The 15991-nt window shown below is 47.0% G+C and overlaps 1 protein-coding gene across 1 annotated transcript in view; it reads left to right on the forward strand.

Annotated features, from left to right (window-relative positions):
- The window catches only part of STX8 (syntaxin 8), a 135523-nt gene extending 119906 nt beyond the window's left edge, over positions 1-15617 (forward strand). Inside the window, exon 9 of the mRNA XM_075903484.2 lies at positions 14539-15617. Coding sequence (XP_075759599.1) covers positions 14539-14553 — 15 coding nt within the window. The 3' untranslated portion in view covers positions 14554-15617. The remainder of the gene's footprint in view (positions 1-14538) is intronic.
- The last annotated feature ends 374 nt before the right edge of the window (positions 15618-15991 follow it).

Raw genomic sequence — 15991 nt, forward strand, 5'->3', positions numbered from 1 at the left:
CTCCCGTAGACCTGCCTCTTTGTGGCGCAAAGTGTAGGTGTCCCTAGAGAATCTCTGTGAGCTCTGTAATCAGCTTTTGTTTTCAGGTGGGGTAAATTCCCAAGGCAGAGAGAGGCCCGTGTACTGTTTAGGCCCTGTTTTGAGGGATGTAAGCGGTGTCCAGGCTCTGTGCAGGGGGAATTTCACCTTCGCTGTGGCCGGTCCAGAAGAAACTTCCTTCCCTCGGTATCCAGCAAGGCTGCTTTAGTTTTGGTTGGGTCTTTAACTTCTGGAAAACTTAGCTAGACTGTGAGTTTCTTAAACACGAACGCATCCTGTTCCAAAGAATAACACACTTATTCAGAAATGCAGCCTGTCACTTGACCCATCTTAGATCCAGGTCCCACTCACGTAAGGGAAAGGCAGCTGAGAGGGGAAAAATTGGACAATGTGTGTGATTTTAAGAGTGAAAAAAATAAGCTGCAGTCGAAAATCCAGTAACTGTGTCCGTTGATGACTGTTGGGGTTGGAAATAGTTTGATAATAGCAGTGTGAGGCTGGAGATGGAAAGCCTATGAAGTCAGTCAGTCTACTGAGAACAAAAAGAAAAAGCATTCAAATGTTTCCAGCTTCTCGCTTGATGAAACCTATATAGGTGACCTTATATACAACATCTGCTGTGATGCTTCCTGTAGCGCAGACATCTGTAAAAAGCATCAGACAGAGGGGTTGCCATCTCCAACTAGACAACAAGTAACGTGAAAAACACCGACTGACTCCTCAAGGAAGCATGTGTTTTTACATTGCTAGTTGTTTTCTGTACTGTGCTACTGCCTTGGCGTTCCAGTTACAGACCTGGGCCACACTGTGATTATACTGCAGAGCCCGCAGCATGGGACGACAACCGGCCTCCTGGGAGCAGGGCTGGCAGCCGGAGCCAGTGCATGCTGGGAGCCAGCTTACTAGCGCACCAGCTCCCTGCAGGGGCCAGAGATCGGCGTGTAACTGTTAAATGGTTGCACTCTTACATCCCTAATTTTTTAATGGCTAGAAAAAGCTTATATCATCTCTACTGGGAATTCTACACCCAGTATGTCATTGGGGGTGAATTGTCTAAAAATGTTTCAAGTTGAATTTGTTATGGGTTCCTATGGAGGTTGGTACCAGGTAGCTAATTAGAACATAAGAACGGCCGTACTGGGTCAGACCAAAGGTCCATCTAGCCCAGTAGCCTGTCTGCCGACAGTGGCCAGCAATATTAGTTGTTTTAATGTGCTTCATAGTAGGTGATTGTCTATAAAGTCACCTATAGCTCATCAAGCGAGAAGCTGGAAACATTCAAATACTTTTTCCTTATGTTCTCAGTAAAGTGACTTCATAAGCTTTCCATGTCCAGTAACAATCGTTTGAAAAATGTAAGTGGAAATGCTTCTCCTATGATTGTACTATGAACTAATTTGTATTGTTTATAAAAAGTGGATAATAGTTCAGGCTAACCAGATCTGGCTCCATGTTGCCTGTCCAGCAGACTTGCCGGGAAGTCAGGATTAATAGATTTTATTCCCAGTATTGTCCCTGTCTACCTCTGTGTTTCTTAGGCAAATCACTTACGACAACGGGAGCACATGCAAGCTCTCCAGAACGGAGGTGCACCCTCCTGCTTCAATGTACCTTCCATTCATTTTTGAATACCAACCTTTAATGTAACTGGCTGCTGACATTGTGTCTACAGCTAAGACCTAGAAGTACAGTAATTAGTCAGATCCATGTTTACATTGTGCTTTAAAGCAGTAGACGTCCATCATTCCTTGCCACCATACAAATGTGCACCTCACAAATCCCTCTGGTTTATCTTTTCAATGGATGAAAGAGGAGTTTGCAGTCTCTGAAGAGAGTAGCTTCTGGTGCTTAGTGCTATAACTATGCTCAGTGAAGTCATAGAATCCTAGAACACTAGAACTGGAAGGGTCATCGAGTCCAGTCTCCTACCCTCATGGCAAGACCCAGTGCTGTCTAGTAATCCTCTATCACAGTTAATTTGTAGATGGACATTAAAAAATCAGTTTTTCCCAAAAGAACTTGGAAAGTCTTTGAAATTCCACTTGGAAATAGCTAATTGCACCCTCTGGCATGGATTTGTTTTAAAAAAAGTAGCAACAGATTTTAAAAAGAGCTCCAGAAATCAATTGCGATAGAACAATGCGAGATTTGGGGGAACACGTATCTCATTTCCTTTCATTCCTTTGGGGTATGCTTTTGGCTTGGGACCATAAACTCTCAGATCTTGGAGACACACTATTTTTAACTCCCTGCACACTTCTTCTGTGGCATACATAAATTCCCATCTCATTCTTTCTTTTGCTTTTGATTCATCCTCCCTTTATTTCCTTTGCCAGCTGTCATCACTTGGTAGTAAATTACTAGCATATATTCAGGCTCTGATGGCATTAATGGAATTATAAGACTTTACTGTGACCAAGTACCCACTGTGGTACTACAGCTGACTTCCTGTGCTGCGTGGCAAGAAGAAGAGCAGAGGCACTATTTAGTCATATATTTAACAAGATCGATCGAGGTTTTGTTACAAATAACCAGAAAACTTCACACGTTTGCACTCGGATCATTAAAGGTTTTGAAAAGTCTCTTAATATGGAACTTTATGTGTAACTCCAAATTTGATGGCTTCTAATATTTTCATATTGCATAGAGTAACCTAGCTTTTGCTTTCCTCCAAGTACAAATGTTTTCAGAGAGCTCAGCTTCTTTCAGACATATTCCTTTTTCTTTAGACCCAGTGAAACATATGGCTTTCTGAGCCTTTATTAGCTGTTCCCAAAGCCTGTGCTTGATTTGTTGGAGGATTGCCAATGATTGTGGTGTCAGAGTTGAGAAGTACAATTGTAACATTAAATTTCTCCAGTCATACCCGTTAAAAGAAGGTCAAAAGCAATAAAGTGTCTAGCTTTCTTTGGGTGGGGGTGGGGGGCGTAGGATAATGTGAAACTGCCGCCCTTTGCACAGACACATCACACGGGGAAAAAAAGTTTGGCTGTCACAAAATTAATAAAGAGCAGGCCTCTGGAGGATGTGTTTCAAATGATGCAGGTGTAGCAATCAGGGAGTGTATTTACATACAAGCCAGCTTAATAGTGTGGGATTTGTACTAAAGTGGTTCTTAATGCAATACAAATTGAATACCCTGTCTCATGTTAAAACAGAAAAATGTTAGATGGAAAGGTTTTATGGCTTTTGGGGGAGGGGGCATGAGGTTGTGATTTTTTTTTTAAGGGAATGTGAAGGAAAGATGGATTTGTTACGTTGTTTGCCATATAAAACCAGTGACTTTGGTGTATAAATTGAATTCATACTCTTCCAATTTGATTCTCTGATGTCTTGAAGATTAAGGGTTTTAACAGATTTTTTTGGTCATGTATCTGGCAACACTGACTTAAAATAAACTTAATTAAAAAGCAGCTAAGGGATTTTTCTTTATAGTTGGGCATTAAAAAAGTCCACAAAGAAGGCAGCGGTGACACTCCAGTTTTTCCTTGAAACTTCACCTCCTTACTGCTTTCCCCTGTCTAAAGCAAATGCTGTGTTTTTAGTTAGCGCTCCAGGCCATTTGTCCCAATGTTGAGGGCTAATACGTAAACTCTGAGTACACCGTTCTGTAGGGATAAAACTTTCTTGGTCTGGCAAAGAGAAGCAGCTTTTTCCCCTGGGCTCCTTAAAGTCAGACTGTGACATTTTTATTATTTTTACTTGGTTCGTAATGACACAGAAAAGGCCCCATCTACTGTTCTAGCACCTTTGATGTCACGGAGAAGAAGAATATACCAAAACCAGCAGCAAAGCCTCAGGAAACCTCCAGCAGAGCTTCATTCCCAAGGGGCAGCGTGCTCCCCACTGAACCTCCTCCCCATAAATGATCCACAGGGCCTTGCAGGAATTCCCCGAGGGTCAGCAGACCTGGGCTACTTTGAGTCAAGGGCATAAGGTAGTTCCAGAGCGCTCTCTCCTAGAGAATGTTCTCTTGTATAGAGAGGACTCCACTTTGAGCACCCTCATTGTCACAACTGTGGCACCTGCAGAGTCGACTCTTGCGTAGGCAGCCCCTAAACCATCTAGGGATTTTTAGGTTGAACTAAGCACCCGAAACTCTGTCCCGAAAACCAAGCGGAAGCTGGCACATACCACCCCACCCCCATTTTCATGTGTTCTCTCTCTACAAAAAACAAAACAAAACCCCAACCCCACACAGCTTACCAAATGGAGAGTGCCATTTGGCATCAAGTTCCATCTCCAGATGGCAGTAAGGTCTAGCCCCTTTAGAGTGCATCACACCACTTCAAGTGACAAGGTTTGGACAGCTGTAAACCAGTGCAGTTAGCATTGTTGTCACACTCCCATCTCTGTGTCTTTTTTTCCCTCTGTGTCTGTCTTTTCCTCTTCAGCATCTGAGGAAGGGAGTTGTAGCTCACGGAAGCGTAGGCTCTAATACCCTAATTCATTTGTAAGTCTTTAAAGTGCCGCTTGATTCTTTAGTCTGTTTCAGCAAAATAACAAGAGGGCTGCCTCTCAGAGCGTGATCCTCCTCCGTGTACTCTTTCACGCCGCCTTGTTCCCCGGGCCTGGGAGCCTTGTGGTGCTCTTACCAGTGCAGTGGCTCAGCTGGCAACACCTCATCCTCTCTTGGGCAGCGAGTCCAGGTCTCTATGTGCTGCACACGCTGAGGGGGTGAGGTGGAGAGGTAGAGATGTGCGTCATCTCTGCAGTGTCAACACCATAGCCCCAGTTCCCTCATTAGCTCTCCCAATACTCCCAGGGGGGTGTTCAGCAAGCATGGGGGCAGATTGGAACTATACACTGAAAACGGGAGAGCGCAGTCTGGGCAGGAGGCCAGACGTCCAGTGTAGCTCTGGGACCTCTAAGACAGCCAAGAGCAGAGCAAGTTGAGAGCAACCCATTACCGACTCCTAACGTCAAGACACTCAAACTGATCCGGGAAAAAGTGGCTCAGGGCACTGGTTGGCTATGCAACAGCATTCCCACTGGATCACTTGTTTGTATCTGCAGCAGCTTGGTCATGTGGCCTATCCCATAAGGTAGCCGTGTGCAATGAACTGGGAGTCTTGCAGTTCTCAATGCCAATGTTTACACCCAGCTAGCAGTAGGCAGAAGCGGATTAATGGGCAGGTTGTGAGGATGCTTCCAAAATCAGGGTCCCAGAGATGCCCCCCTTCTGGATCTAGACTCTAGCAGCAGAGTGAGCTGTAGGGCTTGCACGCAGGGTGAACTGGAAAAGCTTTTCAACGACAAGTCAAGAAAAGAAGCTAATTACTTGTTACTTGCAAATGATACACTGATGAGAACTAACCTTAACTTCATGTTATGTTTTCCACTCTCTATCCAGCATAGACTCTGGTTGAAACTTTTGCATGTAGCTAGTAATGCTATATGTCCCCTTTTAGAACCTTATTACCGTATGCCCTAATTGATACCATATTAAATGTAAGTCGTCAGCGTACAGCAGGTATGGAGTGACTTTTAATGGTAAATCAATAGTTTGATAGAAGCAGACCAGAACATTTTTGACACTTATTCAAGAGGGAGTTGTCAAAACAAGACATATTTATGACAGAGTTCCTGAATGCCTTTTCAAATGCTCTTGAATTGCTGCCAGACTCTACATACACTCCGCTTCCCAGGAGCTATATTCAGCACCGAGTGGATATTTCACAGTAAATATTGGCATGTCAGAAAACGGGCATGAAATGTTGACTTGACAAGCAGCCATTGGGTGGTTTTTATATGGCTGATGTGAAAAGTCGTCTCTTCCTCCTCAGGTGGAGCAGAAACTTCTCTGAGTTTAAACCACCATTACTGTTGAGAATTCGCATACTCTAAAGAAATGGTGGCACTTCGGGCCCAGCTGCTCGCGTGATTTCCATTCCAAGAGCCAGCAGGAGTAACAAGATTCTTGACATGTGACGGCAAATGCAGAGTCTGGCTCTGACCAGCAATCAGCATTATCAGATGAAACCAGTGTGGTTCGTGATAGTTTTTAAGGCAGATTGTCTTACTCCGTAAAAGACATTGTAAACTGCTCTGTGAGGTGAAGGTGGCCTATCTAATTCGGTTATAAATGGGGAAAGAATTGCACAGACTCGTTCTGCGCTTAGCAGGTAGTTCTCTACCCATCTGTCCAGCATACCTGAAACTCTTACGTGGCTGGTGGAAGGTTACATGCACAAACAGAACTTGCAGCTCAGGCCACTTTTCAGCAGAGGACGTCGGTGTGTCCTGGTGTGGGCAACACTTGAGAAGAATTGTTGAGGTTTCTCTCACCCTTTGGCATCGGTACTGGGTCAGAAGAGGGCTCTGTATTGCTAGGGGTTTGCTCCTGTGAAAAAGGATAGCCCTGACAGCTGCTTGTTACTCTCTGATTGTAGTCTTCCGCAGGGGAGAGCTGGTCCAAAAAACCCAACCAAACCTATTTTCACAAAACATTTTGAAGTTGTTTTCATAATCAAGTGTTCAAAAAGGACCCCCCTGGACATAGCCTTTTCCAGCTTTTCAAAATATTCTCAAATTTGTCCCAGTTGAATTCCCAACTCATGCCGCCTTGAAATTCCTCCTGCAATTGGAGAGAGAACAAATATCGGCCTCCTTGCAGTTCCTTTTTATGATGCTTCTAATGTGCTGTTAAACAGCTGATGTTCATTTCAGTGGTGGATGAAGTGATTTGTATGTACTGGTTGTGTATCCCTCTGAAGGTGCTACACTGTCTTTCACCTAACAATGCAAAGTTATCCTAATTGCAGATCATACCAGAATGAATGTCAGTTCTTCAAATGTCTGTGTCCATTCCAATGAGAGAGAGAGAGCGTGCGTGCGCCACAGTAGCAGGAAATTTGTTTTTCCCCATAGCAGCATCTGTCAGGTCCACTTGGACACCCCCTGAAGTCACGCCTTCATGGCGCTCAGTACTGAGCTCTGCCAGCCCTTCAGTTCCATCAGTGATGGCAACTGAAACTTCTCGCTCTTGCTCTGACCATCACCATTAGCAGCCTCCGGCTGTCCTGGGGGCATAGTCATTGGTGGTTATTGGTCGTTCGTATTAGTTTTGAAGTTTATGTACTGTTCTTACACCCCGCCTGCCTCCCCAGCACTGTGGCATGCCTTGGTCCCTGGGGTTCAAAGCTTGAGAAGACGGTGGCAAACTTGTGCCTAAAAGTGACCCGCACACTACATGTCTGAAGTGCCTAGGGGGGAGGGTCACCAAAAGGACAAGTGTCACATCTGCAGCAGCTTTGACTATGGGCACCTAAGGATCATGAGCAAAGGCTTTGGATCCTGCTCATGGAGGCAGCTCTGCACCCTCAAGCTGACCCGGGACTGATGGAGCCAGCTTAGAACACTTCCTTCTCTGGGTGGAGCAAGCCGAGGCTGACGGCACATGACCTGGCACCCAGGAGGGAGTCCAAGGACTCTGCATCAACATGGCACAGGACCTAAGTCTGGCAGGTGCCGATGGTCATCGCCAGTGCCCCAGGAGAGAGGAAACTCTCCCACACCCCAGTCTAAGGAAGCAGCGCCGGCCCGCCTATCCCATCTTGGGCCTAGTGGCTCCAGGGGCTCATCGATTCCTGCCCCCCCACCCATTACAATCCCTGGAGCAGGATGTTCATCTTTCCTTCACTCTGAAGACTTGAGGCAGCGCAGGACTTGATCCGCATGACGGCACCACCTTCTGCAAGGAGGGAAGAAGTGTTGTAGCGACCAGCATCCCCATTCCCTCTCGGGACGAGCCGGCTCTGATGTCGTGCTGTTCTCCTTCTCTCCCTGGAACTGGCCATGCATCCTCAGAGTCTCATCACCAAGGACTGTTCCTCTGTGGTCTCCTCTTCGGAGATCTCAGAGTCTGATGCAGATTCCTATGACGCAGAGAGGTTGAATAGCAGGTTGCTATCACTGCCAACCTCACTCAGGGCAGTGGCCTCCACCGTGGAACCCGATCCAGTGGCCTTTTGGGCGTATCACTGAGCTCCCTGGTCTGTGCCGGCTGTATCTGTGCCGGCCCGATCTCGAATGACACCGGTGCTTCCACTACCCACCTCAGCCTTGGCACCACCCATCCGGACTCTGGCTTCCATCACTGCCCCAGCGACTCTTCCTGGATCTTCACGGGCAAGATCCTGTTCCTCTCCGACATCCAAACCTTGAATCGCTGCACCTTGCGGCATGGACGCTCCATGACTGAACCCGATGGAGCTTTCCTGCTCAGACCAGGCTAGACAAGTTCTCTTGGGTAGCAGGAAGCTCGCTACAAGAGCCACCTTCCTCCCCAAGTGGAAGAGATTTTCAGTCTGGTCGACACAGCATAACTTGTCCCCACCACCAGCCCTTCCCGTGGCGGGGAGCAGCGACTCCGCTCTCTGGATGTCTATAGGACATTGGCCTTTTATGGCAAAACCATTCAGGAAACGGATCCAGTTATTGCCCCGCTACAGGCTGGGGGGGGCTAAGCAGCAGTTCAGCAGAAAAAGGCCTGAGTATTTCAGTGGATGAGAAGCTGGAGAGGAGTCCACAGGGCGCCCTTGTTGCCAAGCAGGCTAATGGCATCTTGGGCTGCATTAGGAGGAGCATTGCCAGCAGATCTAGGGAAGTGATTACTCCCTTTATTCAGCCCTGGGGAGGACACATCTGGAGGGCTCTCCTAGCAGCCAGGAGGCTGTTGTGAGGATTCCTTGCTGCCCTCACCTGGAGGCTGGGAACAGAGAGGTTGCTGAGTGAATTGTATGGGGGAAGTGGGTGTGTGTCCCAGCGGCCAAGGGGAGAAGGATCTAGTGATTCAGGCACTAGTGAAGGAAGGACCGACAGACGGGGGTTTTGGGTAGCTGAGCCTGGCACACGAGCAGGGTTTGTTCACTGCCCACAGGTTATGTTCTGTTAGGATCTGTGAGCCCACTAGCTCTCTCAGTACGTAGCACACGTGTTCTTCAGTTCACCCTTGCTGCCCTGGTCCGTCCAGCACATGTGCCATCCTGAATATTACTCAAGCTCCTCTTGGTGGCGAGTCAGAAGCTTAGTCTTGTAGCAGAGCATGTCCCCTGTTGAGAGAGCGCGTTCAGGGTCCCCTGCGTCACCAGGACTGGCCAATCTTCAGCAGCATCTGTATCCCAAAAGGGGTGGGCTGAGGGGCTACGAAAGAGCCAGCCGGTCTCCAGAGGTTCACGTTGGCTGATTTGTTCCATTGATTCTGTGCAGATGGCAGCTTCCATGTCTCCTCTTTGAAAGCTTGTCAAAGGAAGGTCTGATTCCCCATTTCCCAGACTGTCCCCACGTGCCTCTGCTGGTTCTTCCATTCTCCGTCTGTCCTGCTTACCTCATCGCTTGCTCCTTGTGAGCGTTCTTGGAGCTGTTCCTTAGTGATGGGGTGTTTACACTGCACAGTACTGAAGCAGGAAAAGCCCAACCGGCATTGAATCTGGGGTGTGTTAGTACCGTCAACAAGCATTATTTATGGAAGCCTGTCGCATTTTGCAATTTCATGGACACAAAGCAGCTTAATAAATCCATATCCTTATAATCCCCTCCTCCAGATCTGCTTAAAAATCTTCGTTGGTGATGCACATTGTGTGTGGTCATTTACTGTTGTGTGTTCTCAATGCAGCACCTGATTTTATTTATGCCAGTTTCCTTCAAAAAGCAAAACATTGTTGTTTTTTCCCACCATGCTGCGCTGCTGCTGTCGTATTATACTTTTGTTTTGAATCTTCGTTCTCCTATTGCATAGCAGCAAAATTTGTTTTAACTCTCTACTTTCCTGTAATTCTGTTGGTGAACAGCTCCTCTTGGGCGTTGTCACAGAACAGCTAGGCCTGGCTGGTATCATTACTAATTCACACTTGGAGAGTATTTTGCAAGAATCAATCTGTTGCCTTCTAATGGCTAAAATCTCTGCATTCAGTTGCATCAAAACTGTACTGAGGATTTTCACCCTCTAAAACGTTTTCCTACAGCGCAAAAACATATCAGCCAGCCGAAGCATGTCACTATAATCACATGCCTTATTTTGTCTCAATTTCCTCAGCATCAGTCACTCCTAAGCATGCCAGCAGAGAGAAACCCAACATTTAAAAATTGAAACTGAGTTCTAACATGGCTAAAAATCATATTCTAAATCTAATCGGAGGCCTCTGAAAGTTAATGAACAAAGTACATGGCTCTAAAGGAATTTGTTTGGTTACATGCACCGTTCTTTCTCCTTTTGAGAGGGGAAAAACACACCCATGTCTCTACCAATCCGTGCTTGTGTTTAGCATCCCTCAGTGGGATAGCTGCAGTATGTGTGTGTGTTAGGGTGCTTAGAATGAGTGCCGGCAGGGCAGGTAGGGTACTGTGTGCTAGGGCATGCTAGAGTATACAGCCCTCTAGCTGTGGACTAATGCACAGTGTAGACAAGTCCTCAGTGCCTCTCCTGAATCGCAAATAACCAACCCCCCTCGATCTCTCTTCCTCCTTGGGGAGCAGGTTCCTGGATGATGGGCCAGAGCCTCACCTGGTGCGAGTTGGCAAGGGACTTACCTTGAGGAGTGTGAGCTGGGAATCAGCCTGTGTTGCTGCAGGGGAAGGGGTTGTCTGGGAGACGTTCCTGAGGGAAAGGGGGCTGGACAGATGCCTTGGGTGTTTATTTCTGTTGTTTACAGTGAGGCCGAGCTGCTCTCTTCCCCCTCCAGGGATGAATTCCATAGTGTAAGTCCAGTTCTGTCTGTCTGCACTTGCGAGTCTGGTTGTGAACAGTCTCAGGCTGTGTCCAGACTCAGGGGTTTTTTCGGGAAAAGTAGCCTTTTTCCGAAAAAACTTCCCCTGCGTCCAGACTCAAGCCGCGTTCTTTCGAAATTAAATCGAAAGAATGCGGCTTTTCTTTCGATGGCGGTAAACCTCATTTCACGAGGAAGAACGCCTTCTTTCGAAAGTTCCTCTTTCGAAAGAAGGCGTTCTTCAATGTAAATAGGGCTTCTTCAAGCCGCTTTTTCGAAAGTTCAACGTGCAGTCTAGACGCTCTCTTTCGAAAGAGGCTTGCAGTCTAGACATAGCCTCAGTGAGGCCCTGCTGTCATGGGGGATGGTGGCTCTGGAGGGAGAGATGCTCTTAGCTACTCAGGGCTAACTCTGCGGGGGGGCTTTGAATATCACTAAGTTCTCTGTTAAGTGGGCAGCTGGCGTATGGGGCAGAGAAGTAGGGTGATGTCAGCGACCACCTCGGTAGCCATATTGATAACCTGGAGTGTTTTGTACCAGCTGTTCCTTGTTTCAGAGCATTTGGCTCCAATACTTGACGTGTGTCGTAATAATTGGGGCCCCACCAAATTCATGCCCCGTTTTGGTCAATTTCATGATCATAGGGTTTAAAAAATGGTAAATTTGAAGCTTTCCAATATTTAAATGTGAAACGTCATGGTGTTGTGATTGTAGGAGCGACTGGGGGGGATTGCTAGGTTATTTTGTAGGGGGGCTGCAGTACTGCTGCCCTTCCCTTTGCACAGCTGCTGGTAGCAGCAGCGCCTTCCGAGCTGGGCAGCAGGAGGGCAGTGGCTGCTGGCCAGGAGTCCACCTCTGAAGGCAGAACTACCTCCAGCAGCTGCGCAGAAGGAAGGACGGCCGGGTGTGGTGTTGCTACCCTGACGTCTGCGCTGCTGCCTGCAAAGCTGGGCTGTTAGTCATCAGCTGCCACTCTCTGGCCATCCAGCTCCGAAAGCAGCAGTGCAGAAGTAAGGGCGACTTGGGTATGGATTGTCACCCTTCTGCGCTGCTGCTGCTAGGCTGCTGCCTTCAGAGCTGCCGCCCGGCCATTACAGCCTCTGCTCTCCAGTTGCCCAGCGCTGAAGGCAGCAATGCGGAACTAAGGGTGGCAAAGCTGTGACCCTACTGAAACAACCTTGTGACCCCTCCCCCCCGCCCCAGCCACTCTCTTTTGGGTCAGGATCTCCAATCTGAGAGAGACTGGCCTCCCCTGTGAAATCTCACGAAAGGCCAAGAGGACCCCAGCTGTCATGGTCCGCAATGCATGGCCATGAATTTGGGATGGCCCTGGTGGCAAGCGAGGCTGTGCCGTCCTGGCTCGTTGGAGTTTCCCGTTGCATTCAGAGAGCCCTGAGGCTGTGGATCCATTTACAGTCTGAAAGCAGATGCTCTTGGTCATGGGGAGTGTTGCAGAGGGAATGGTGGGGGCGGAGCATTGGCCCTACTGGGCCTCCGGAGATGGAGAAACCCTGTGGGATTGGCCTGAGGGAGCTGACGCACCTGTGCAGGTCCCGGCTGCCTGTCTCCGGTCTCGCCGGCAGCCACTCGAGGAAGGCTGAGGACTTGGCGCTCCGTGCTGCATGTGACCAGTGGGGCTGCTTGTTCTTATCGCAAGGTGGTTGGGGAGAGGTGGGGAAAGGTGAGTGAGTTTTCTGAAACAATTCAAGGTGAGCAGGAGCAGAGGCCATGTACAAACAGTTGGGCAGGGTTCTCGACAAGATGGTGAGAAGGCGCCTGAGCTCCAGCACAGACAAGCAGCAGGAGTTGATGTTTTCAGAGGCACTTGAGTTCCCCCCTGAACATCACTGGGGGTTTGGCGCCTTATGCCCCTAGGCTGCTTGGCAGTGCTCACGACAGCTTTCCGTGCGGCACCCACAGCTCTTGAAAGAGGCTGTTAGCTGAAGTTTACGATTATTCCAGGACTTTCCTAATTAGAATAAGAGCCGATGGCCAAGAACAACTGTTAGGCCAAATGAGGGATATAAAATCCTATTTAATCAGTTAACCGGTGAGATGTTATGTTGAGCTGGTTAACCACTTAACCAGGGTGAGAGGTAGGCTGGCTGGGCTGGAGCGGCCCTTGTCGTGGCGCGATGGCTGCCATGGCCTGGCTGGCCACTGGTGATGCTTACGGGATAACCAGTGGCCTGGCCGGGTGAAGCATCCTGTCCATGGCATGATGGGCGGCTCTGGCTGAGCCAGGCCACCAGTTGACTGGTAACCATCACCATAACCTGACTGGTGGGAATCTTAACCATTCCCATCTCTAGGCCAAATACGTTTGACTCTCTGCAGCAGTTGACTTGCGTTATCATTGGTAATGTTTGGCTAATAATGGCTTCTAAGATGTGTTAACTTAAACAAACCGTAGCTTCGTTAGTTACTGCCAAAGCCACGTCTAGTGCCATGTGGTATTGACGGGGCAGGACGGTACTAGCTCTAAATTCAGATAAAAAATAAAATTGGTGGCAACCTCATTTCATTGGAAAAAAACATGGCACACTGGCATAGACACAGTTTTCTGCACAGAAAACATGACACTATTTATGAAGAGCCATGTCTAATATCCTTTTCCAGTTCGGAAAAAGGAGTTTATTTTAATACATCCTTTTTAATTGCTATGAGCTGGACTTGTAAATATTGTAAGTGGTTGAGTAATAGTCATCTGTTAGCAGACCAAACGAAAGGGACATTTTTTCCACTCTTTGAGCCCTAATATGGTTCACCCGGCTCTGAAGGGGATACTTTAGAGCGGATGTTTTTAAAAAAATCTGGTTAATAACTCAAAGATGGTTAATGTGAGGGGAAGCTGGTGTGCGGGGCTCTGTTGAGTGAAATGCCTGGGACCTTGTGCAGCGATCCAAGAAGGTTTGCCAGGGGACTTGTCATGGTTTAGGAAGGAGATGGGTTTGTTATCAAAATGTCTAATGAGCCTCTCCCTGAGCACGCTGTGAAATCAGCAGAATCAGCGTCATCTAGCAAAGTTATCACAAAACACGGGCTGGGAAACCCACTTTTATCTCGAATTTTCTGTCCGTGTGTATGGGGATTATGGAAGAGCTTTGTGAGGCTTAGAACATTCGACTGTCACTTCCATGGAGCAGCTTTTCCTTTTCCTTTTCCTTTTAATTTGCGAGTAGTTCTGTGTCTCCTCCTGGCCAGAGTCCGTTTCGTACCTGAACTAGTGAATTGTCATAAAATGTTGTAATCCTGCATGAGTCGGTAATGCAGAGCATATCACACAAACCAGGTTTGCTATACAATTTGGCAGAGAGCGAGAGAACAAACTAATTTATGATTCCATGGATTCTACTCCACTTCACAAATCCAGCATGTTTTTAAGTAACTTAATGGGACTGATTGGGGTGTGTCGAGAGAATCTTGTGTTAAGTCTCATTCTGGCAGGAGCTGAAATTTTCTGGTGACTTTTTTAGTCATTCACCTGTAGAAGAGTTGAATTATCTTTGAAGAGACAGAACCAGAGATCACAAATGTACAATATCAGTGCTGATAGCTTTAAACAAATCATGCTTTTATAAATGATCTTTGCTGTTAGATTTCTATGCATGTGTTAACATGTAAGGATCTGGTTTTAGTTAGAACTGAAAACTTCTCGGTAGCCACGTTTCTAACCTACTGCTTTGTTCGAGGTGATGTAAGGGGATTGAAAAAGACAGTTTCTTTTTAAAAATAAATAAATCCTCCAGGGTAACATGAAGACGGTAACTTAATTTTGCTTTGTCTGTTTCAGGAATGTTGGTGGTGATTGTGTTGCTGCTGATTGCAATAGCTGTGGTTGCCGTCTGGCCAACACACTAACCACACGCGGGGACCACAGAGATGCCACCGAGCAGCAGCAAAGCTGGACAGTGTCATGGGATGCGAACAACCGTATTGCATACACATTTGGTGTCTTAGCTTCATCCTAATACCGAGTTTGTGTCCAATGATCAAGGCTCTCTGTGCTCCGTGCACAGCCAGAGGGCTAGGGCTACCTAAGCGCATTTGAACTTGAAAAGGACTCTCTTCCTCCTTTGCTTTTGTACTCCAGAGGGACACAACTGCAGTAGCTGGATCTTTTAAGAGATTTACTCTTCAGTGCAACTGACTCTAAGCCCCTTTTGTGGAGAGATCTGTAGCTCTCAGAATTTAACATACTGTATACTGCTCCTACGTGGTTAGTGTGATGTATATAGGGAGTTCCCTCTCGCTCTCTCACTAAATGCTGATCTTCGGTACCACGGTTTTGCATCTTATACAGAAGTGGGTGTTACAAAGAACTGATTTATGCCAAGTTTCAATGGAGCTGGAGGGTCGGAGAGCAGGAACAGCTCGAAGGAAAAGCTTGGTGATGAGGGTAGATGGAATATAAGAACTCAGATGTACCTTGCAAGCAGTATGAGGCAATCTTTGGCTGTCATGAGAGAATTACTGTGTTGATCTGCACAGAGAGAAATGCAAACAGCAGAGAGTCCTTCCAATGTTTAACACAAGCGGGTGCAGAGCATTGGAAAGCACTGCATGACGTGTGCTGGTAAGGAGGGAAGTGGCTTTCTGCTAACTGCACTCGGGACACGTTTTCCCTCAACTAACTGTGAAAGACCCAAGATGGTGAACAGACTAGTTTTCAGATCAGAGTTCTGCACAGCTTTCTTTGATGGCTTTTCATAACTGTTAAAAGTGCAAAGGAAATATTGCAAGTATTTAAAAAATTAATTAAATACTTTTTTCATGTTCATTTCTGTCCCAAAAACTCATTCCTTTATGTGCCAACTTAATTGTCAGAACTGAAAGAGCAATAATAATACTGAATAAAAGCCGATCCATTGATATTCCGCTTTTTACTGTCATGTTTTTTATTGTTTCCAGTAATGTCTTAATAGTTTAATGGTTTTCCATTTGTTTCCTAGAAAGTTTGATTTTGAGGAGAGAAACTGATTCCTTGGACTTCCAGTTGAATTTGAAATAACTTCTGTGCTTTTTAAATGTTTTTTTCTAGCTCCACGCTCATGCTTCTTATTCTTTGAAAATGGGATCTGTGCAATCATAGATCCAAACTTTATTCTGGGCACTAACAAGTAACATCCAACCTCCCTCAAACCAGTGCTGCAGGCACTGGGGTGGGATTCAAGAAACCTGGGTCCTAGACCTAGCTCTGCCACTGGGCTGCTGGGTGACCTTGCATGAGTCATTGCTCTGTGCCT

This window comes from Pelodiscus sinensis, chromosome 20 (assembly GCF_052426305.1).
Source record: "Pelodiscus sinensis isolate ZL-2025 chromosome 20, ASM5242630v1, whole genome shotgun sequence".
Classification (NCBI taxonomy): domain Eukaryota; kingdom Metazoa; phylum Chordata; order Testudines; family Trionychidae; genus Pelodiscus; species Pelodiscus sinensis.